This window comes from Fundulus heteroclitus, chromosome 14 (genome assembly GCF_011125445.2).
Source record: "Fundulus heteroclitus isolate FHET01 chromosome 14, MU-UCD_Fhet_4.1, whole genome shotgun sequence".
NCBI lineage: Eukaryota > Metazoa > Chordata > Actinopteri > Cyprinodontiformes > Fundulidae > Fundulus > Fundulus heteroclitus.
Window position 1 is genome coordinate 12,098,982 of NC_046374.1, and position 23,967 is coordinate 12,122,948.

At 46.9% G+C, this 23,967-nt stretch overlaps 1 protein-coding gene across 1 annotated transcript; it reads left to right on the forward strand.

Moving 5' to 3' along the window:
* Positions 1-23,967, forward strand: LOC105934816 (insulin receptor substrate 2-A). Its single transcript, XM_012874969.3, has 2 exons — positions 1-4,485; positions 21,135-23,967. The coding sequence occupies exons 1-2, from the start codon at positions 387-389 to the stop codon at positions 21,137-21,139; spliced, it is 4,104 nt and encodes a 1,367-aa protein (XP_012730423.2). The 5' UTR covers positions 1-386; the 3' UTR covers positions 21,140-23,967.

Genomic DNA, 23,967 nt, shown 5'->3' on the forward strand with positions numbered 1-23,967 from the left:
CGCAGAGGGTCATGTGTTGTTTGTGCTGTGGCCCGTAGAGATGTGTACAGGAGTAGAAGGGAACGGAGTGCTAACCGAGCTAGCAGGAGCCTCCCGGTTACAGAAGCGAGCCTGAGCGTGGTCATGTCCTACACGGTAGGCTTTATCTCGTGATACCAGAGCGCCCGCAGTGGACCGTTTTCGTCGGCGCTAAGGGGCAGGGGGAGCTCGCATTGTTCGCGCGGAGCAACAAAGCCGGCGTGCGAGGATTGCAAATCTGAACCCTTCCGAGTCACCGTTAGCTGGCCTAGCCGGACTCGGGAGCTCCGTCTCCCAAAACAAGAATGGGGTCTGAGTCCACTCGGATTAGCGCGCTACTAAAGTGACCTTTAATTTCATCCGCCCCGATGGCTCACTTCACGAATTACCAGGAGGGCAAGGCGGCTCTGCTGCTGCTGGAGACTCAGCAGAGGGACGTGGGGGCGAATCCTGCGGCCGCCAACACAAACGGAGACGGCTTGGTCGGGGAACCCCCTTCCCCGTTAATTAACATCGGCGGCGGAGGAGGAGGAGGAGGAGGCGGCGGAGGCTCTCGTTTCCACCAACATTTGCCGCCCCCCGGCCACCTTCACCACCACCAGAGCCTCAGCCTCGACTCGCCAAAGGATCAACAGCAGCACCATCACTACCAGCTGGCGCCACAGCCGCATCTTACCGGGGAAAGCACCGCCGAGTCCCCGGGCAAAAAAGCCTCCTCCTCCTCCTCCTCTGTCGGCCAGGTACACGCAGCCGAGGACCCCGCCGCCAGCGCCAGCGGCAGCGGCAGCCATGTATACGCCGCGGTGACCGTCGCTAACAGCTCGGAAGCCGTGGATGACATCCGAAAGTGCGGCTACCTGAGGAAGCAGAAGCACGGCCACAAGCGCTTCTTCGTGCTGCGCGCTGCCAGCCACCTGGGGCCGAGCCGCCTGGAGTACTACGACAGCGAGAAGAAGTTCAGGAGCAGCCTGCGCACCGCCGCCGCGGCGGCCGCCAGCGGCGGAGCGGTGGCCGCGTCGCCGCCCAAGAGGGTGATCTACCTGTACCAGTGCTTCACGGTGAACAAGAGGGCGGACTCCAAGAACAAGCACCTCATCGCGCTGTACACCAAGGACGAGTACTTCGCCATCGTGGCGGAGAACGAGCTGGAGCAGGAGGACTGGTACGTGGCCATCAGCGAGCTGATGAGCGAGGGCAAGAGGGGCCACGTGGACGCCGACGACATGGACGACGGCTACGGCACCGTCAGCCCCGGCACCGTGTTTAAGGAGGTGTGGCAGGTCAACGTGAAGCCCAAGGGACTGGGCCAGACCAAGAACCTCACCGGCGTGTACCGCCTGTGCCTGTCCACCAAAACCGTCCACCTGGTTAAGCTCAACTCCGAGACGCCCTGCGTCAACCTCCAGCTGATGAACATCCGGCGCTGCGGCCACTCGGAGAGCTTCTTCTTCATCGAGGTGGGCCGCTCCTCCTCCATCGGGCCCGGGGAAATATGGATGCAGGTGGACGATTCGGTGGTGGCCCAGAACATGCACGAGACCATCCTGGAGACCATGAAAGCCCTGAAGGCCTTCGCCGAGTTCCGGCCGAGGAGCAAGAGCCAGTCCTCGGGCTCCAACCCCATGTCGTTCATCACCACGCGGCGCCACCTGGTCAACCTGCCCCCCAGCCAGACGGGGCTGCAGCGCCGGTCGCGCACGGAGTCGGTGGTCGGCACGCCGCCCTCCAGCAAGAGCTCCGGGGCGAGCGGCTACCGCTTCCGCACGTCCAGCGAGGGCGAGGGGACGATGAACCGGCCGTTCCGCTCGGCCACGGGGAGCCTGGTCCACCTCAGCGCGGCCCGCGCTCCTCACGGCCGCCAGGACGGCGCCGGGAGCGGCAGCAGCTGGAGCGGCGTGGCCACGGGGAACGCCGGCACCAGCACCGCCGGCAACCGCTACGTCAGAGCCATCCCCTCCAGCTGCCACGCCCGCTCCGCCTCGCTCCCCGTCTCCCACTTCCCCTCGACCACCAGCCCGGTCAGCGTCTCCTCCAGCAGCGGCCACGGCTCCGTCTCCGACACGCTCACCCGCCCGTCCAGCGCGTCCATATGCGGCTCCCCCTCCGACGGCGGCTTTAACTCCTCGGATGAGTACGGCTCCAGCCCCGGCGACTTCCGCTACTTCCGGGTGAGGAGCAACACCCCCGACTCTCTGGGCAACACGCCGCCCATCAGGGAGGAGAACTGCCTCAGCGACTACATGGCCATGGGCTGGAACCGGGAGGTGTTCGGCACCAGCGCCGGCTCCGGGAGCAACAGCGGGTGCGAGACGCCGCGCGACGAGAGCACCTCCACAACGGAGGATGAGCGCTTCTCCTCCTCGCTACGGAGGCGCACGCACTCTTTCTCAAGAGGCGTGGCAGGTGCGACCGGCGCCTCGGGGGTGGCCACCTACCAGAAGATGACCCAGACCAACCTCTCACTGGATGAGGGGTCGGACGTGGCGCTACCGTTTGGGAGCGGGCTGCTCCGCGCCGGGCCTTCCTCCTCCTCTTCCTCGCTCCGCTCCGACTACAGCTCCTGCTCCGAGCACAGCCAGCAGAGCCGGCCCTCCACGCTCTCCAGGACGGAGGCCGGAGCCGAACGCCCCCCCCTCGCGTCCTCCTCTTCGGCCAAGGAGGACGGCGGCTATATGCCCATGATGTGTGGCGTGGCGGCGGCGTCGCCGCGGGACACTCCCCCCGACTACATGCCTATGCAACCCTCCTCCTATCAGATCTCCCACTCGCCCCAGTTTCACAGCCCGGCTCTGGGCACACGCTCAGCCCACCCACAGCTCCAGCCCCAATCTTCCACGGACGCTCACGGCTACATGATGATGCTCCCGGGAGGCAGCGGCACCTCTCCGTCGCCGCTACGCACCTCCCCCTGCAGCTCCAGCGCCGCGGGGGCCGCCAGTAGCGACAGCATAGCCGAGAAACCTGAGAACGGAGAGTACATGGACATGTCCTACAGCGGCGCCGGCCGCAGGCTCCCGGGCGACGACGGCGGCGGCTATTACGCAGCAGGAACCCCCGAGGGGACCCTCAAGTCTTACAGTCCCTATTTCTCCCTCCCCCGCTCTTACAAGGCCCCCAACAGAGAGAGGGACGCCAAAGAGGACGGAGAGTACGTGCCGATGAGTTCCCCGGCCAAGCCCGTGTATTCGTCGGTCGCAACCGCTTCGGTGCCGGAGAAGAGGACAGGAGGGGGTAGCAGCACCTCCACTCCCTCCCACCCGCCCCCGCCCTATGGAGCTCACCACACCACTGCAGCGATGGCTGACCGACAGGTCGCGAGGCCCACCCGCCTCCCCTTGGGCAGGAGGAGTTTCCACGGTCCGCTGCGGGTCAGCGAGCCCTCCACGGCGCCCGCGTACGCTCCGAGCTCGGTCCCGGTCGCCGGCCTGTCTCGTGACGCACCCTCAAGTCCTGGAGAGTATATCAATATAGAGTTTGGAGAGCACTTCCCCCACCAGCAGCAGCCCCCTCCCTATCCGCTCTCGGCTCAGGACGAGGCCCCCTCCCTGGTGTCCGGCGACTCTCGGTGCTCCCCCCCCCAGCCCCAAGACTACATGAGCGTGGAGGTCGGGGCGGGCCAGCACGACGCGGCCGGGCGTCTGGGTAAGAACCAGTCGCCCCGGCCCAGCCTGGTCGCCCCCTGGAACCCGCCCAGCTACATCCGGCCCCTGGTCAACAGCTCTGGGGGCGGCGGTGCGGGGGGTCACTGGAGGTCAGTGGGGGACGATTACACGGACATGTCGTTTAACCTCAGCGGCGGGGAGAGGACTCAGAGCCCCACGGCGATGCTGCAGCATCTCTGCATCATAGAGGGACGCTACGGGCACCCCCCTCCCACCTCCCCATCGTCCGTCCCCGCCCCTCCCCCGACCCAGCAGCCGGAGCCCAAGGTGGTCCGGGCGGATCCCCAGGGCAGGAGGAGACACAGCTCGGAGACGTTCTCCTCCAGCTCCTCCTCCAATTCGACTCCTCCATCCTCAGCCACCCACCCCTCCCTGGCCAACCCCTCCGCCCCCAACGCCAATGGATCCTACCAAGCGGAGGCGCAGGCCCCCCGCTGGGCCAGCTCGGCCTCCTTCGACAGCGTGTGGATGTCCGTGGAGGGCGTAGGAGAGTCGCCGGCTCGCCACGCCCAGGCGAGAGTCCTGGACGCAGACGGTGTCTCCGGGAACCTGCCGGCACCCGCCTCCTCCGGGGCTGGACCGGGCAGGATGTGCAGGAGCTTGGCGGCCGGCTACCAGAACGGCCTCAACTACATCGCCTTGGAGCTGAGGGACGACGACGGGGGAGCCGCGGCGCCGGGGGCCGGTAGCAGCGGCGACGGGAGCGCGTCGGTGGCGCCGCCCGGGATGGCGCCCCTGCCAGAGAACGGAGCCTACGCCAGCATAGACTTCACCAAGTCGGATGGAGTCGCCACAGCAACCAAGGGTGAGTGTGGCCCGGTGCCGCCATCGCTGCTCTCTCTGCATTTTTACACAAACACATTTGACTTCCTGCAGATATCAGCCTCAGTTGCTTTGTTTTGTTGATTTTTGGAGACTTTTCTTTAAATTAGCAGTGGGTGAACAGACAAAGGGTCCAGAATAACTGTAGCGTGCTATTTTTAGTCCTTTTACGTCCCCGTGCAGCTCTTCAAAGCTTATGTTTCTATTTCAAACCGGGTCTTTGAGGAAGCAGCCAGCTGCTGTCTCTGAGCGGGCCTGTCTGGGGGCGCAGAGGTCCGGCCCGTAACGCCGCTGTTTCAGGAAGCGGCACAAGCGTGCGGTTCGTCTCCTGGGGCCCCGTTTCTGCTCGCCGCGTGCCAGCAGACTGGTGGACGGCCTGTTTTCTCAATGAACGGAGGTTTATGTTGGGTCGGCTGCGGCCTGGGTCGCCCTAAAAAGGATTGAGTCGGCGGCGTCTCTGAGTTCCCGTCTGCTCACGTGTTGCTGTTTTTGTTTGTGTCAGCATGTGCCCACACTTTACTAGTGTGTGTTTGGTTGAGTTCAGATCCCTTTGCCTGCTTTAAGCTCGTCACTTAAGAGCTGTTTTTTTTTCTTTTTAAACATTTGTGTATATTAAACTGCGGTTTGAGTGAAACGCTTCCTGTAACAGCAGCTGTTGCCTAACTTTTCACTCATCACCTGATCCACCTCCTGTCTTCCTCCAGGTCTTAGATGAAAGCTGTTAACTGTTACTTTGTGACATTACAGCGCCGTAGCATAAGGAGTTGTGCCGATCAGGTCTTTGAGCAACCAAAACACTCCAGAACCATCATCTGCTGCAGGTTATTTAAAGATTCACTGCAAAAACGGAACTAGAAATCAGTAAAATGTTCTTAAAATTTGTGTATTTGTCCTTGATTTGAGCAGGTGAATAAGATGATTTTCCAATGGAATAAGATTTTTGCACTTAAAATAGGAGCAATTCATCTCCATCATCTTATTTCAAGTGCAGGATGTCTAATTATCTTATTTTAAGGGGTCAAAATACTCATTCCATTGGCAGATGATCTTATTTACCTGCTCAAATCAAGGATAAATACACTAACTTTAAGAACATACTACTTATTTTTAGATCAGTTTTTGCAGTGTTGGATTTTAAAATCTGACAGAAAGTGAAGAAGTTAGTTGTTTTTTTTTTGGCCCCATTTATCATTACTTTATCTGAGCATCACTAAACTAATAGCAGCCATCTATCCGTTCATTCATTGTCTTCTTGTTACGCCAGATAGGGTAACTTGTAACCTGATGCTTTTACAGATAAACATCATGGGAGCTCTTAGAATCTATCGATTAGCAAACCAATCAAATTCTTCAAAATCTGACCAATCAGAGGCGGAACAAGAGCAGTGGGCAGTTCTGGTCGATTAGACTGCCGCATCTTCAGTTTTCTGTTGTGGTTGAAATGAAAGTGAACCGTTTTTAATTAGGTCTGGATTAGATTGAACTGGAATGAATTTAAACTCGATGTGGACCCAGTGGGACGTGACAGAAGGTGGATCTGTAAAGTGCTTTGTGAACTTGTTGGGAGGTGGGGTTCTATGAATCAGCAAGGCCACTATGCATCATAAGGCTTTCAACAGGGTGCGGGTTCAAACCCGTAAAATCATTCCTGTGGTTTGAAGTCTGTCAGACTTGTCGCTGTTGGCTGAGAGAAGGCTGCGGCGTTCTGTACCTGGCTTCAAGTTTAGTTTAATTTCTTGGTTTTCAATTTGAAAAACTGTAAAACCTGTGTGTGTTTACTGAATGTTAGACCAGATTTTCCTTTTTCCCACATCTAAATCAAATTTTTTTGCCCCATGGGCTCCTTTCCTCCGTACTTGTTCAAAAGTCATAGTTTGTCTTAAGCGTCTCTGATTTGGTTTCCAAAATAGAGCGAGGTGCTCTATAATCTCCTCCCCTGGGGAATTTCACTTTGCGTAATTTTACAAACTACTTTCAAGTGAATCTAAATTCTCACAATCCGACTGTTTAATGTAATAAAATAAGAGGATGTAGAAATATTTAGTTTGCACCTTTTCTTCTCCCAGTAGTGGGAAAGTTAGTCGGAGGTCGTACTGGGAAGGGGTCAGTGTGAGCTTTTCATGATGTAATTGATTTATTCACTTTAACACTTTAAGCAACGGTTAAACATATTGCTTCTAAAATATTCTAATATATAGAGCAGATTTCTGTTTCAGACTCATTCCTTTTCACTTTGACACATAAACGTCAGCAAAAGGGTGGAATAAACGTTGATTTAGTGCTGGGTGAATGTGAGGCTGCTGCTAGCTGCTTAGCTTGTTTTGCTACCTGCTCAGGTAGCCAGCCTGCAGGAGGCTGCCGGTGAGCCGTTCATCTGATCCAGGTTGAAGGAGCACAGAAACGGCTCCTGAGGACTGGGGGAGGCCATCCCCGGTGTAGCACGTCTTTCAGCCAGCTGACCTGCAGCGTGCAGCAGCATGCCCCTACGTTCTCCGGCCCGTTTTCTGCCATCTCAGCTAAATTATTATTTATGGCATTACTGGACGGCAGTGGTGGTCTGACAAGGAGTTTAGTTTGGGTTTAGTCGGCTGTTCTGATTGTTCGCCGTCTCTCAGATGAAAGAAAACCTCTTTACCTGTTTTTTTTTTTTTTTAAGGACTTTCTTAGTCATGTCAACTTCCTGATTGCAACCAAAAAATGCTGTCACTGTTGGCTGAAGGCCAGTGATTCTTGTGTACCTGAGGGAGTCTGGTCTTTCTTTCTTCCCTTTTTTCCTTTCTTTCCTTGGATTTGGTCGAAGGAACGCATGCTGCACACCTGAACAGGTGAATGGGTGCGTCTGCTCACATGGCCTGTGGGGTAGAAACAGGAAACGCGCTGCATGTGTGGTGTGTAAATCGCCGATGTTGGCAGCCACGGTCGTTTGAAGCAGCCCCTCCGATTGGACGGCTCCGGTCCTCACCGACCCAGCCGCAGAGCTTGTGATTCCCGACTGGGTGTGGACTTTGGGCCTGCTCTCTGTACGCAGTGTGTTGCAAACCCGATTTAAACGTGAACTTTTCTTCTGGCATCTTGTCACGTCGCAGCGACACAGCTGACGTGTCTCTGTCAGGGACGTCTAGGGACCAAAAGCGTCGCCTTTTGCTTCCAGGCTCAGTCAGGCCGGCCGCAGGGCATCTTAATGTCTGGGACCTAGACTGTCCCGTCCTGCTTGATAGAAACCACTCCATTGTGGCTCTGGCTGCACGTTCAAGGCCTCAAGCCTCTTGGAGCTTGGATTTGCTTTAGCTCCGTTTGTCTCCGCCCAGCTTCCCCGTCCCCACAGCATGATGCTGCCGCCACCGTGTCTCAGGGTGGGGACGTGTCGGTTTTCCTTCACGGCGTTAACGGTTTAGCTCCTTCTTCCACGTCAGCCGTGGCCGCCTCAGTCAGATTAATCAATCGTTAGGTGGATGGAAGTTTGTGTTGTGCCAAAGGAAAAAAAAAAAAAGTTCATAGAGGGGTAAAATGTTTAGCAAGAGTCTACAAATGCAGCTTTGATCAGGCTTTAGCTCCCAGACTGCTGTTTTTAGTTTACCGTACGCTTACACATTTATCCAATGTGTTTTTGTGTCGTTTTTTTTTTCTCTTTTTGCGGGTGCAGACCAGTTTGTTTATCTCCGCCCGTTAGTTTATGTGGAGCCTGTGCAGTTCCCGCTCCCGCAGCCTAAGGAGTCTGCCGTGCGTACAGCCTGTTCCCCCGCGTCCAGGTCGCCGTGCGTTTGTTTGCACTGAGTCACGGCAGGCGGCCCCTTTGATGCGGCGGCGTAATTGCAGCGGCGGCGTGTCAAGGCACACAGCGGCGCTGAGAGGAAACGCATCATCATCGTTCAGGAATGCACTTCCTCTCGGCGGCAGCGCTGAACTCATCGAGGCACACCTGGATTCTTGACCCAGAGGAGGAGGGGAGGGGCGTGAAAGCTGTTTTTTTTTTTTTTGTTGTTTTTTTTCCCCCCATCCAGCTGGCAGAGGCCTCCTGGCTCAGTGTGGGAAACGATGTTTGGAGGGGGTTCAGAAGCACAAATTTTGGTGGTTGTTATTTAAGGTGAGGTTTATTTTTCTTTACTCTCGCCGGCAGCCAGAGTAAGAAATAAATGATAGAAGAGGTAAGTGACTCATAAACAGCTATTCCATTTTTTATTACCTTTATACATACCGCTGTGGTGCTGATATATGGATGCAGATTAGAATAAATGATGCGTCAGTGAGCAGATGGGTACGTCCTAGAAAGGCTGAGCAACAACGCTCATGTTGGTGGTGGATTTATGCTCGCCTGCCACTAAGGGGCCCTAAGTGTGCCGAGAAAACACCGCCGCCACCACCCTGCAGCCGTGATATAAGCGAGGATGGGCCAGGCTACCCTGGTCCTGACCGTCTGAACGTCCCAGCTAAAATCAGGATCCACCAGCTGGGCGGTGCGACTCCGTTAATTGTCGCCTCAGGTTTCTGGCCTCAGCTTCAGAGGCGCTGTTCTGCGTGCCTTGGTTGTTACCAGCGGCTTACCAGAGCTACTTTTTACCGTCCACAGTCAGTGTACCCGTTTTTTTATTTTATTTGGCCACACATTTGCTGCTCATGGGATGTTTTACCTTTTCAAATCCTTTTCTTTTAATCCGAGAGATTAGCCTCGTGAGACCATCCTGATCTCGTGAGCTTTCAAGGTTTCACTCGCAGATCAGTCTGGCTACTCTCCGTTAAAGAAAATTTGGAGCCGTTCACCAAACGAATGTCCAATCAGCGTTGGCTTTGAGGCGGGTTGAGGTGTGACGCAACGGGAAGCGCGTCAGTTCAGTCTAAAGAACATGGCGGCTTCAGCCGATGAAACTAGCGTTAGCGTGGCTATCGAGCAAGTTTTATCGGAATTACAGAGTATTTCTTTGCTGAGCTAACGAGCCTTTACCTGCAGCAGCAAGAGTAGCTTGGCTTGTGGTTGTGTTTTGCGTCGAAGCATGTTGACGAGTACGTCATATGCTTCGTTTATCTGATTGGTTTATTTGGCCCGTCTATCACCAACATAGGCCAATCAGCTAACCAGTATTTTCGCCCCTTCCCAAAATTACTTCAACGGAAGGTTTCCAGATGGATATGCGAAGCAAATCTATCTGGCGGCGTCAGGTTACCGAGAGATGGCTTTCCCCGAAAATCCCCTGAGACACTCCCATAGGCCCGGGCTCAGTTGGTCGCTGGAATGAGACGCATTATAGTTTATCTAAAGGCATTTTTTTTTGTCATGCTAAAGGTGACAAAGTCGTAATATCTTTGTTTACGTGTTGCGGTGTACGATGAACACCCATTTCTTGTAAACCAAAGGAAATGATATTGCTTTTGACTGGATCGTCTGTATAAACCAATAATAGCTGTCGGCAGCGGTCTAGTCCTGAGGAATGCAAACTCCTCATCCGCTGTCTTACTTTCAACAGTTCTTTAAATGGAGCGTGTCTGCAGGGTTAGGATGCAGACCTGTAGCGAACGAATGTTTCCTCGCCCAGACGAGCAACAACCCGCTGATGGAAACAGGGCTGTTAGTATGGAGGCATGCGTGGCGGCTGATCTTGCTACCCACGGATGTTTATATGAATTTTCTCTGATCAGTGGTGGTTAAAAAGAATATAAATAAATAAAACACTACCAATCTAGAACAACAACATAGAGGTAAACCGCCACCAGTGGAAGAAAACACAGAGAAATTAATGTTAACATTGTTATATTTCGTCTGCATCATCGGACAGAAGGGCCAGAGAAATCGTTGTCAGGGTGGCACATTTTCAAAATTCTCAACATTTCTACTTTTTGGCATTCAGATGGATCGCTACACAAAGTGGGGCCAAAATACAGAAGTTTTTTTTTTCTCCACTAAGATTGTTACAGGTATAGGGAAGCCCTATACCTGGCCAGTGTTTCTGATGGGAACAGAGGGCCCACTGTGGAGCATAACCCGGGGTCTGCCTTTCAACAGCTGGATAACAGACCCTGTGTCGGCACGGCAACAAGTTAAGAAAAAACGCCAAGAATCACCTCAGTGGAAAGACGGATGATGCAGCGGTAGACGTTAGCAGGAGGCTAATTGTAAAGGTGATGACGCACCGCCCTGAGAATGCAGAGTCCCCCCCCCCACCACCACCACCTGGTGAGGTCACCAAAGGTTAAAGGGGTGTCAGGGATTTCAGTAGGAAGCTACTCTGAGCCGCTGGTCCCCCGGGTGAGGGCCTGTGAGGTGCTAAAGGGCGTGAGGCAGGCGTATGGCGCAGGGGAAGCCAACAAGGGAGGAAGCTGTGCCAGAAGATGGCTACAAGGCTGCCCTTTTCCTCCCTCTGGTTCCCACCTCCACGGCGAGGCCCTTCTATATTTACAGCTCTATTTAGAGACTGACATAAATTTATGGGCCGGTCTGAGGCATGTGCTGCGCGTAACAGGACCCCCCCCCCTCCCTCCACTTTGAGCAGCGTGAGTGTTGCACGCAGCAGTTTCCCTGCCTCCTAAATAGCCTGATATGTCGGCGGACAGATGTTAGAGTTATTAACCAGCGGCCTTTTGCACACACAGCAATTTTGAGTTCAAGCGACCGATCCGACCGGCCTTCTCGAACTGCCCAGATTGTGAATTTTTATTATTTTTTTATTATTTCAGCAACTGTTTTCTCATAAAGTTATTATATTTTGGCATTTGATTGGAACCTTAATACCTAAGGCTGATTTGTTTCTTTTTTTGTTAATCTGTGAGCCACACAGAGGGAGCATGGAAGTCCAGAAACCAGACAATGCCAGGGTGTCTTTGGTTAGAAAGGGATTTGAACCGCAAACCCTTGGGCGTGTCGGGGCTAGCCGGATTCCCATTGGTCGCCAAATTCCTGGCGTATTAGCGAATTTCAAGGTGTTTCACATAGTTGTAAATGTCATTTTGTGAGCAACGCTCGCCTCGGGGGACCTAGTAAACCTTCCAGCGCAGCCCGAGCAAATATCAGCAACTGTTTCCCATGCCAGCTCTCTAAATTATGTTTTTCCAGTTTCTAGACATGGGAGGCATTGGCCCCACTCTTTACAGAAATGTTTAAGTTTTTTTATAAATGGGTTGTTGGGTGAAATATGTCACGTGACTGCTTTAGCGCAGAAACTAATTATCTTGCGCCATGCAACGCTCCAATCACAGCATTTCAGTTTAATAATGTCCCTTTAAAGCCTGATACAGGTAATCGTGAGGAAACGTCACATTTACAAAAAATCAAACTCAAAAAGAAGACGTCAGGCTTTCAAATTTTCTTTGTATCGTAATTGATCTTTTGGACCAAAAAGATAATTTTTTCTCATGTTGTTTGCGTTTTTGTATATGGTTTGTAACAAATATTCGTTTGTATGTTGTAATTTGTATCTTTAGAAAAATACAGATTTTAGGTCTCAGAAATATTTGTATCAAAAATGCTACATTTGGAGTTGAGAGGGTTGAGATCTGGGATTTATCTGGAAAATGTTGTAGATTTGCTGCTGTCTGGGGTCCTTTTCCTCCTGATTTCTGTTTCTGCCAGGCTTCAACTAAACAGATTTTTTAAAGCATGGTGGTGGTGTTTTTCTTTATTTTATTATTATTATTATTATTATTATTTTAATTTTTTTTCCCCACGGGATCATTATGGGGGCGAGTGACATCATCATCAGATTTGTTAATACATTTTGGGCCCAGGCTGTAGGAGAGCTTTTTCCAAGACAAAAAAGTTATTAAAAATAGTGATTAAATGCGTTTGGAACAAAAACAAAACTTACCTTTTTATAAATTATGAATTTTATTACATTGTCTGAATCAACAATACATAAAACAAACTGTACCAAAATCAGATCAGAGACACACATAGTGAACGAACTGATTGGAGCTGTGTGTGAATCAAATTCAGGGAGTTTTTTTAGTACAACAGTTTCAGAGACAAAAAAATTACATTTCTGTGACAAAGGAATAGCTGCTGTGGTGTGCCTGTGAGGCAGCGCTGAGGGAAGTAGGGACTTAAATAGCAGCTATCAATGCTGCATCGATACACTGATGCCAGAGCAACTGGTGCTTTCAGTAAAGTTGCTATTAAAACAAAAAGGTTGCCTGTTGCTGGTCCTTTTTGAAAGAAAATTGCTAGAGGGATCTGAAAAGTTGCTAAATATAGCAACAAAGATGATAATAGGCAACACTGGACTGTCCTCTTTAGATTTCCTTCCCTCCTGAGATCAGCAAGGCGCTTTACAGCCAGACCGGAAGAAGCAGGCAATGTTTTTTTCAAAATAAAGCACATTTTAACATTTCATGGTATTTAAATTAATTTCAAACTCTGATTATGATATATATATATATATATATATATATATATATATATATATATATATATATATATATATATATATATATATATATATATATATATATATATATATATATAATCTCACCCTTTCTGGCCCACTCATTGACTGCAAGGGGCCCAGGTCCTATGGCTACAACACAAGCCCACATCATCACCTCTCCACCACTGTGCTCCACATCTGGTATGAGTTTTCTATTTACTAGGGATGCACAATATATCGACATTAACATCGATATCAGCCAATGTTAGTCATTTTTTAACATATCGCTATCGGCCTGATAAGGAAAACTGGGTATTAACAACCAATAGTTATTTCCAGCTAGTTGCCCTTTATACCTGTGTTTTAAAGAGGGTTGATCATGCCGTCATGTTAAAATGACAGTGATGTATCATAGCCAGGATTGTGGGTTTTTTAAACGAAGCAGAGATAAAAAATAAATAAAGAATAAAGTCTAAACTTTAACCCACTGAAAAAATTCAGTTAGAATAGTTTTCAGTCGGTACAAACTTTTACAAAATTTAAACTTCACAGAAACATAAATGTGTGCGCACACATATCGGTAAATATCGGTTATGGGACATAACATCAGGAATAATCTTAATATTTTCTGAGGAAGAGAAGTTTTCTCTTGGCTCTTCCACATGAGTGGTACTTGTGTAATTGTTCTCACTGTGCTGTCATGAAGTTTACCTCGGTACCTGAGGCCTGTAGGGCCTGAGCTGTAGCGCTCAGTTTCTCTGCAGTTTCTCTGAGCTTTGCCCGGTCTGACCTTGGAGTGAGTTGGCTGGGACGTCCACGCCGGAGACGATTGGCGGCTGCTTTAATGACCTTACAACCCTTCCTTGATTGATGTGCAGAAACTATTCCTTCTCTAAGGTCATTCCTCATGTCTTTGTATCTTGGTGTGGTTTTAACACAGTTTTCTGCACAGATCTTTTCCATTTTTACCACTTTTTTTCCTGCTTTTGTACACAGATGTGATTTTAATCATTTAGAACCTTTTTAAACCACATCACTTTTATTACAGCCATACCTTTTTTTTCTATCATTGTGCAGGGATGTAAACGCTTTGGGCTACGCGGTAAACTACCTCCATGAGTTTGTGGTTAGTCTGAGATTAGATTTCATTCATCTTAAAGTGTTTTATCTTCCTTCGTCGCTGCGGCTTTTCTGGAAGTTGCTGAAACTCTTCTCACACACGCTGCAATGACAAAGCAGGATTTCACCGGACTACCTTTGGACTTACAGGAATGTGACGTTTGAGCGCTCTCTTAAACTCTGAACGTGTGTGTTAATGTGTGTTCAGAGGGTTTTACCTCGTGGATTTTTGTTGTTGTCATTTCCAGCTTTGGCCTGAGGGGATCAAAATGAACAGCTTAAGACGTTGAAGAGAATGAGAATGCTTGTGGTAAATACAATGGATACTTTAATGACACAAATACTATTATTATATATTGACACGGTTATTTGTAATGTTGCAGGCGAAAATTGGACATAAACCTTTAATTACTGTCAAATTCTCATTAAAATCTTGTTTTTAGCAGCTGAACGATGCCTTCCCTACAGACACCTCTAGGAATCAGTTACTTGAAGTTAACGGTTGGCGCGATCAGGGTACATAATGAGCCCCTCACATTCATTGTTTCTGGGGTTCAAACATTTACATTAATCACATTAAAAAATAGTTAAACATGACTTGCATATCTAGTAAGTATCTGCACCTTCTTGGATATTTATTCATTGACTGATTATAGGATTCTTCTTATGAACTAGGGCTTGGTATCGATTCCCAAGATTTAGAATCAATTGTTAGATTGCTGAATTACAGGACTGTAGTCATGCAACATATTGATACTAGTATTATATTGACACCCAATAGCAAATTAATAAAGTAAAGGTAGTTAATGGTGGCTGGAAGGACCAAACTCTCTCCCTGAATATTGAGACAATTCTACAAACACGGGGACAGAATACCTAAACAGATCCAGGGTCAGACACAGAGGATGGCAGAGATATCTACAGCTATTTGAACACTAACCGGATGCATCATTAAATTAAATATATATATATATATATATATATATATATATATATATATATATATATATATATATATATATATATATATATATATATATATATATATAGCTTTTTTTTATTTAGAGGTAGAGCTTTTCCTGGAATGCTGTATTTGGTTTTTGCCAAACATTCCATTTAATTCAATTCATAAACATTTCTCAATCCCAAGGGGAAATTAAATACAATTTTAAATCATGTTATAGGAGTTTCTTCAGTGAGTTACTCGAGATGCTGGGAGGATCTCCTGTAGCAGTTCTGAAGCCTCTGACTGTAGACACTGTTGTTCCAAAAAAAGTTAAAAAACAAAACTGGATTTTTTTTCCAAAGTTTGAAGACATTTTGCTTCCCGTCCAGAAAGCAATTCAAATGTCTGGAGTAGTGTGAAGTTCCAAGCTTTACATTATTGCTCCATAACATGCAAATTAAACCGGAACTGGTCCGCCCCTTAGCAATGGGGAGTCGTTAGGGTCATTGTTGGCTTTTAAATTAATGGTTGCAACTCCACCTTACTCCAGTCCAGTTCTTTTGTTTTATAAACTTTTTTTGGAACGATCATGACCTGGATGACTGAGAATCTTCACCAGCACACTGTTGTTGTATTACAGCCTGAGGAAGAGGATGCCCGTAACAGGCTCACCTTTTGTTGATCCAGAGAATAGATTTAGAGTACAAAACCTAATGTAATTGAAGTTTATCTTTAATATTAATACCTTTATATTATTTTGCCATATGACATTCATAGCTAGTTAATTATTGACTGCAGGCATGAGTCGGGCTAAAAGCCATTTATATTGTCATTAATATGTAGTGTAAAACGTTTGGCGATGTTGAAACATTCTAGTTGTTCTGAACCATTATGTGTTAGAAACTAACCCCTATGTATGTTATCAATTTTAAAAGGGATTCTGGGTAGTCTCCAGAACGATAGATTTAATGCATTGAAACAGAAAATAAGTTCTAACCATTTTTACTTGAAAACTTTGTTACATGACGATTTCGCAATGGTTTGGTTGCGTTTGTACGCTTCATTTACATGACAACGGCGAATGTTTTTTCTTAAAACGGCACAGTTTGGAAGCGGGTCCCCTGATGTAATGGTTCGAAAACGACCCGGTTTCTGTTGTCGTGTAAATGTGTTAACAAAAGCTGAACAAAAGTCCTGCCTTCAGTGGATTGTTGTCGTATAAACAGAAGCCAAATCATTTATTTTTAAATTAATTTGTCCAAAGAGCATCGTTCCAGATGTTCTGGTCTTTTTGTTCTAACTTTTTTGGAGAGTAAATCTTTCCTCTTTGCAAACCTTTTAGAAAAGTTGAACCTCCTTCTGATTGTAGGACGAGCCCGCTGAACTCACCATGAGGAATTTTTTTAGGGTTTTCGGAAACATCTTTATCATCTTGCTTTCTGGGTAAACCTGCTTGGATTGCCATATCTGGGCATGCTTGGAAATTGTCTTAGATTTAGAGTCTAGTGGAATGACTGAATCACATTTTAGGGCCCCTTTTATTACCTCACTAGACTAAACTGCTACAGTCTTCTTTCTCAAGACCTCACACAGCTTTTTTTTTTTTTTTTTTTTTTTTTTGTAATGTTCACTCTAACCTCGACAGTCAGGATTACACTAAACAAAATGTCTGAGGGTTAAATAGGGAATACCTTCAAAACACTGAATGACGTTTTTATTGACAGATGCAAAATACCTCTGATTTTAACAATTTTTAGGCAGAAAAAGGCAATTAAATTCACAATCCTAAAGTTTTGAATTTAATTTTTTTTAAATAAACTGCTGACAGGGAACCCAGTGTAGCAGATCCTGTCCCTCGTCCTTAGTCTCCTCTTAAAAGCCCATTTCTTCAGTTGTCAGGCCAACCCGTGTCAGCTAAATACATTACCCTGGCTCGTGGCTTACTCCCATGAAGCCTTTTGTCTGTCCCATCTGAGTGAATGGGTTTTTAGGGACACAGAGAGTGAGAGGCGGGGGGTCAGTGAGTGCAGAGGGGCTGAGCGGGGGGGCGCGGGTAGACGGGTGGTGGGGCCGGGCCACCTGCATGTGTTGCAACAACACCCGCAGCCCCCGGCTAATACAGGTGTTTGGTGAGCAGTGTTTTTCTAACCCAATTCTGCGGCGGGTGTGGGAGTGTATGCACATTTGAGCGAGGTCAGCTCAGGTCGGCCTGGCCTCTGTCCTGAAAGCGCTGTTTTGATCAAAGTCCACGTCTGGACTGCCAAGAAAACCCAGAGACCTCAGACATTCCCTCAGCCTCTCTCTGGCTGCCTCGCACACGCCCACGCTCGCAGTCAACTTTGTTTTATTGTCAAGACTATAATTAAGTGCCGTTTAGCTAAAGCTTGCTGTTTGCTGTGTAAATATATGAAGATTCAGAACGTTAAGAAAACGGACAACAGGTTGGTACATAACTAAAGCCTCCCCCCGCTGGACCTTTACTCAAACACCGCTGCTCACAGAAAGCTGAACGGTTCTTTTGTATTGTTCACGTTCAGATTTGTTCTGTTTGAAAACAATGAAAAATTACTTACTAAACAGCTAATTGCAAGATTTATTGTACTTCTTTTTAACTCAAATGCAATAGAAATAAATATTACATTTTCTAATTTATAGAGATGTACCAGTTGGAATTAAGTGGCCAATTCACAATCTTTTGTTTATTGATCATTTAAAGCAGAACCACGTAATTTTTGACCCAAGTGTTAGCTTAATTTGAGATTTATTAAATTATTTCTGAAGTTAACATAAAGCACTTGACGGGGGCCAGTGCTCCGTGGGGGCTGTCCTTCTCAAAAAGTCGCCAATGTAACATGAGCGGGTCGGATCCATGCTGCTCTAGATCACATGACCCATTCTAGTTTACGGGAATCAGAGTAACAACAAAGCCAAACAGATACGATGCTTACCTGAGCAGACATATTTTTGGTCTCTGATGTAGGATTTAATCTAGAGGGGTGAATGCTGGTCCTAACTGCTCTGCTATCAGATTCCAAAACATGGAGGGGGACTGTTTAATTTTGCAACAGTGCAATGTTGCCAGTGGCCTTCAGGGGCGCTAAACCTGGGAGCCACTAGTGTCTGAAAATTACACGGTTAAGTTAGGAGCAGATGTGATGTCACAAAGGGTGTGTGCTGAAGAGGGGTCTCTGTAGAACTGGGTTTTACTAACACTTTAGCACCAAGTCATAATGGTCAGAGCCCACGTTTCAATCTGTTAATAAAACTAGCATAAAGTAAAAGTGTCTGAGTCCAGAGAATGTATACGCTTATTTAATTCTAAAATGCTTAAAAGGCTGCCACTTTCCCAATCTAAAATGTTCCTGTGACAGAGATTGAAAGCCCAAACTGATTTAATGGAGTACCTTTTCTGGAACATGTTCAGCCTTCCTGTTATCTGCTGGAAAGCTTGCTCTCACTGACTTTTTCATATTCTCGATCAATGTGATTAAAGACTTTGAAATCAGACAAATACAGCAATATATCAGATTTTTTCATAGAAGTTATAGGTTAAAAGCCAAGAATTTCCACCCCAAATAATTTGGAAATGGTGGGTTCTAGTCTACCCTTGATTTAATTAATATTTTTTACAAAAATCATATGATTTAATGTATTTCAATTTCAGCACTGTAAAACGGCAATGTTCACCTTGATTGGCTGCTTTTGAATGTAGTTTACTAAAGGAAAACACCAATGACTCAATTTAAAGATTTTCTGTTGTTCAAATTAGGAGGTGACTGAAACGGGGAGTACGTAGTGTTAACCACATCCCTTCATTCAGTCTCATTCTACACATAATGTTCACTGTTTTTATATTTATGTACCCTGAATAAAACGGAATCATTTTGAAAGGCCATCAATAGAATCTCTGCGGCAGACTCGACGCCCGCTGTGAACAAACGGGATCAAACTGTGTCGTGTTTGCTTATAGAAAGCCTTCTCCCTGGAGAACTCTGGAGTAGCTGTATTAGTTCCTCTTTAGGGATCTTCTGTTCAGGAGGGGGGACTACAGTTAGTGTCGCGCACAGAGACCCGTCCACCAAAGACTGCACAGAGTAGAGCTGGGATGTCACGTTTCTGGGTTCCCGGTTCTACACCGAGACATTTTCACGTCCCGTTTTGAATACGTCTGCAGGATCTGTCTGAGGTCATCAGTCCGGTCAGGTGCAACTCCCTCGTTCCCCCTCGTCAGTACTTCGCTTCCTCTGGGTATCTGTCTCAACTACTCCAGCTCCCGATGCTCGTTTCCCCCGTACCTCTGTATCGCTCCGGATTAAGCCCCGCTGTTTATAGCCTGCCCCCCCCCCCCCCCCCCCCCGCTCCTCCTCCTCTGCTCCACGGCCCTCCTGTCTTTCCATCAATCCATGCCTCCCTCCATCCTCGTGGCTGACAGAGGAGCGGCATTCCAGCAGTGCCCCCCCCATCCCCCGTCAAAGCTGCTGCATTGTGTCGGGGTGCTCACATTGTTGTCGGACAAAGCGCTGCTCCCAGAGGAATGACGCAGCTGGACGGCGGCCATGGCTCGGGTCATTCAGGGCCTCCAGGCCGTCCACAGCTGCCCACCTGCCAGCCCCACCGCGGCCTTGGTAGGTGTGTGTTTGCTGGCAGCCAACTCCATTACTTTTTTAGCCAGCCTTGTTTTCCTCTTTTGGCGAATCGGTCAGAAAAAGTCATTTTAAACTTTTTTTTTATTCACAGTTACCGTATTTTCCGGACTACAAGTCGCTCCGGAGTACAAGTCGCACCAGCCATAAAATGCATAATAAAGAAGGAAAAAAACATATATAAGTCGCACTGGAGTATAAGTCGCATTTTTGGGGGAAATTTATTTGATAATATACAACATCAAGAACAGACATGTCATCTTGAAAGGCAATTTTAAATAAAAATAGAATGGAGGCAACAACAGGCTGAATAATTGTACCAGTGTTTCCCACAGCGCGATCTCACGCTACCGCCTCGCCAACATTCCAAAAAAAAAAAAAAAACTAAGTCGATATGCTTGCAGGTTTATTTGACGGTAACAGGCGTTTTTTTGTTGTTGCTTTCACACGTCCTATAGTGAAATAACAGGCACTCCGCTCCGCCGGTCGTCCACGGAAAGCTTGTCTTCTCCATCCCAACCCCCCCCCCCCAGCATACGGTATATCCTATTTGATTCGTTTCAAGATGTTAGAAAAATGACTAACCTTGTTTGTCCGGCTCAGCTGTCAATACAGATGTTTTCTTTGCGATGGGGCTGAATAATCACCACTTTTACCAGCGCTGCTTCTTTTTACCAACCCAGTTAATTGTCGATGCAATTAACAAGCAATTAGCTTGTCAATCTGCAGAAATAGTAAATCTAAGTTTATAAAGATAGTTTATTATATTTTAAGTCCCATTCATACAAAAACCTCTACTGGAAATAATGGCTGAAGATGTTTTAGGTAGAGGATTTTCCTTGGTTTATGTTGGATTTACTGAAATATCCCAAAATGGCAAATATCCAGTGTCATCCGTCGATATTCATGGTGTTCACATTATTTTGGGATTTGGTGCACAATTGTTGGTCGCAGCCCCTTGTTAATGTGTCTACTGAATTGCCAAACAAGGGTGTATTAGTGATGAATGTTATCTTACTAAGAGCGTCTCTTTTTAGATTAATCAATCAAAAAAAAAGGAATAGATTAATCGATTACTAAAATAAAGCAAACTAAAACAAGTCCCATTTATGTTTCGCTACTGGATATGTAGGGGATACGGCAAGCAGAAGGTGACCAGGTTTTCAGATAAGTCCAAGTAACATCTCATGGCCCACATACAAACGATGTGGCTGAAGACTAATACTTTACCTAATGCAGAAGTCAGGACCCCAGCAGTGAAACGGTGGGCTGCATCTTGCTCAGCTTTTCTTCAGCAGAGATCGGGAAAATAGTCAGATGACAGAAAGATGAATACAGCTGCACGCCACACTTTTCAGATGGCGTGTATCCATGTATATTTGTCCTTCCACTTTTTTTTTTGTTATTTACAAAATTGTTATTTTTGTTATTTACAAGTTTATGTTGGACTGTCACATGAGATGCTTATATACATGATGGACAGGATGAAACGCTACTTTAATCGTTTTATCCTGATGTTTGGAGGTGATTGAAAGTCTGACCAGCGGTCTCCCCTTTTCTTCTGTTTCCACAGACTGAGCGACTGAGGTCCACCGTGTGCCTCATCCTCTTCCTCCTGCTCCTCATCATCTCATATCTAGGGGCACTTGACTCTGCCTTTGACCTTTGGCCCCTCCTCCCCTCCTCCAACAGTGACCTTTGACCTTCAGTCACACTGAGAAGCTGCTTTCATCTGGTCGCAGACGGCAATTGCTACATGACGAACACAAAAAGCGCTTGCGGGTTGTTGTTTTCTTTTTTTTTATATATATTTTTGTTTTTCATGGTTAAATGTTTTTGTGTTATACATGAATACCAGGTCCTGTTAATCCTCCCCTAAAAAAAACGGACGGCGCCAGTGTTTGCTGCTCTTCCTCGGTTTAGTTCAACACTACTTTTCAGCAGGCAGCGGTCAGTGACCATTAACCTAGGGGTGTCAACACACACACAGGTAGTTTTCTTCTCTCTCCATACGGTATTACATTAAAAAAAAAAAGGGAAATTTAGAGTTAAAAGAAAAGGCATTATGGTACAAACTCAGAAGCTTGATAATTCATTCATCATCTAGCATTCTAATTTTTTTTACCCTATGCATAATCCATCCTCCAGATTTTTTTTTAATTTAAACGCTTTTTTGTAGAAAACCTAAATATATATATATAGATATATTTTTAAACATTTCTTTAACTCATTTGTTTGGTACAGAGCTTGTGGCTGGGTCCATCATAGCTTGGCCCACAGAGAGCGCGCTCGTTCCCAGGTACGACACGGCGGCCCCGATCTGCCGCCGTTCATGCGCCAGTATCCGCGCGCTTCTATAGCGGGGGAAAAAAAACAACATACAGCGTTACAGTATTTATTTTACCGACTGCACGTTATTTATTTGTCACTACAGGTACAGATGTCCTGGTACATTTCAAACTTTGCATCCCAGACTGAAGGTACTCGGCAGAGCGGGGGAAAATAGTGCTGAAAAAAAAAAATCCAATGACGCGCTGAGCTTTGATACGCTGCCTCGCTCAGACGAGGGCGACTCTCGCTCACAGCCTCTCGATGTCGGTCGGTCAGGATCTTTGACGCGCAGACATTCGTCAGAAGCCGGGGGGCGTGACGTCAGAGACGACGGCGCCGGTAACCCGAGCCGCGGGCCCAGGTGCAGCAGGCCGCCTCCTCTCACACAGTCACTACGTCAGCGTTTACCTTTTCCTGATGGTGCTTCTCTCTTTTAGAGATGCTGATTAGTATTTAATCTTTATATTAGCCTGCATCTTTGTTTTTTGTTTTTTCCCTCTTTTTATTTTTTTTTTATTTTTGCATGGCCAGAAAAAGGCCTTTCACTCATACACTGTTGTCAGAAGGAATGACTTTTAGAACGGCTGCCATATCATGTCAATATAACGAGTAGCTAAACCTCACCCCAGTATCCTTTCACCGCCGACCGAGTTCCTCTCTTTAAGTTCCAGTTTTGACAGAAGCTAGAAGGAAACAGGCGTTTCAGAGGCACGTTTTCTCACGTGAGGGGGGGTAACAGGTGTTTCCGTGTTTGGAGGTGAAGGGGATTCGGAAGCTGGAGGTTAACCTCCACAAAAAACGCTGTTTAACAATGTTAAGCCTGTGACGTGTCTTACGTGTATATTATCGAACAATTCAATGTTTTTTCACCCCCCTCCCCCTTTTACCTCCTTTGAACAAATTTTTTTTTTTTTTTTATGTTTGCCGATTTTTTTTTTTTTTTGTGTACTTACTATGCTACAGCGACGTGTTGCGTTTGGGTTTTAATGCTATGGCAGAAAAAACTGATAGTGCTGGAGTTCTGTGGGGATTTTTGGACTGATCCCTCTTAATTTATTCGGAAATGTTGGATTGCCTTCATGTCGAACTTCTTTACACCCCCCCTACCGTTAAAATTTCTCAATTTACAGAAAGGTTCTGTTTGTGTTTTGGCAACGATGCAACCTCAAATGTGTCCTCGACGTTTTTAAATGGGTACGATAATGAGGAGACTCTTATATCCTTGCAGAAATGACATAAGGTAATGCATTATTATTATTATTATTATTATTATTATGCAAACTTTAGTTTGATTTTACTCAAATCTTTTGATTTCTTTCGTATTCTAGTTTACAGAAAGTAAAATTTAAAAAAAAAATCTTATTTTTTTGGAAAACAGAACAATGTGTTGTTTTTTTTAATTACGTAGGCATTTTTGCAGTTATTTGTATAAAAACCAACCTGCCTAATGTTTATTTTTTTGTAACTATGATCCAGTTTATTTGCTGCTGTGTAGTACAGTTACCGGTCGGAGGCAAACGTGAGGGTCGAGTTGATCATTGCCCCGCCTTTTCTGTTGTTTTTTTTTTTTTTCTCCTTCGTTTTTTCTTTTCCCCGCCTCAGCCTCTGAATGCTTTCCACGCTTGGAACGGGGTTCGCTGGAAGCCGGGGAGAAGCTGCTTGTCTTCTTATTTTCCGAGTTGAATGCTGTTGTGTGAGCTTTACAGGAAAGAGAAAGGAAGTGTGTATCCTTCATGTGTGCATTACTTTTCAGCGACGTACGTCCCATGTAGGAGGGATTTAAAAAGAAAAAAAAAAAGAGGAATCTGTGTTGGAAATGGAAATCCTCCTTGTGTAAATAAGGAAAGTTGTTGCTTTTTTTTAATGTTTTGTTCTGCGCCTCAGCAGGTGCCCCCATCCCGTTTTCTTTTCTTTTTGTTGTTCCCCCCTGTCTCTTTCTCCATTTTGGTTCCTCGTGGAGGGAAAGGGGGGCACGAGGGGTACTCGAACGAGATTTGAGCATCGGCATAGTGTTTATATTTATCAAAAGTTTTTGCTTTCGATAGAGCTATTGCAATAAAAATGTGTTCATGTAA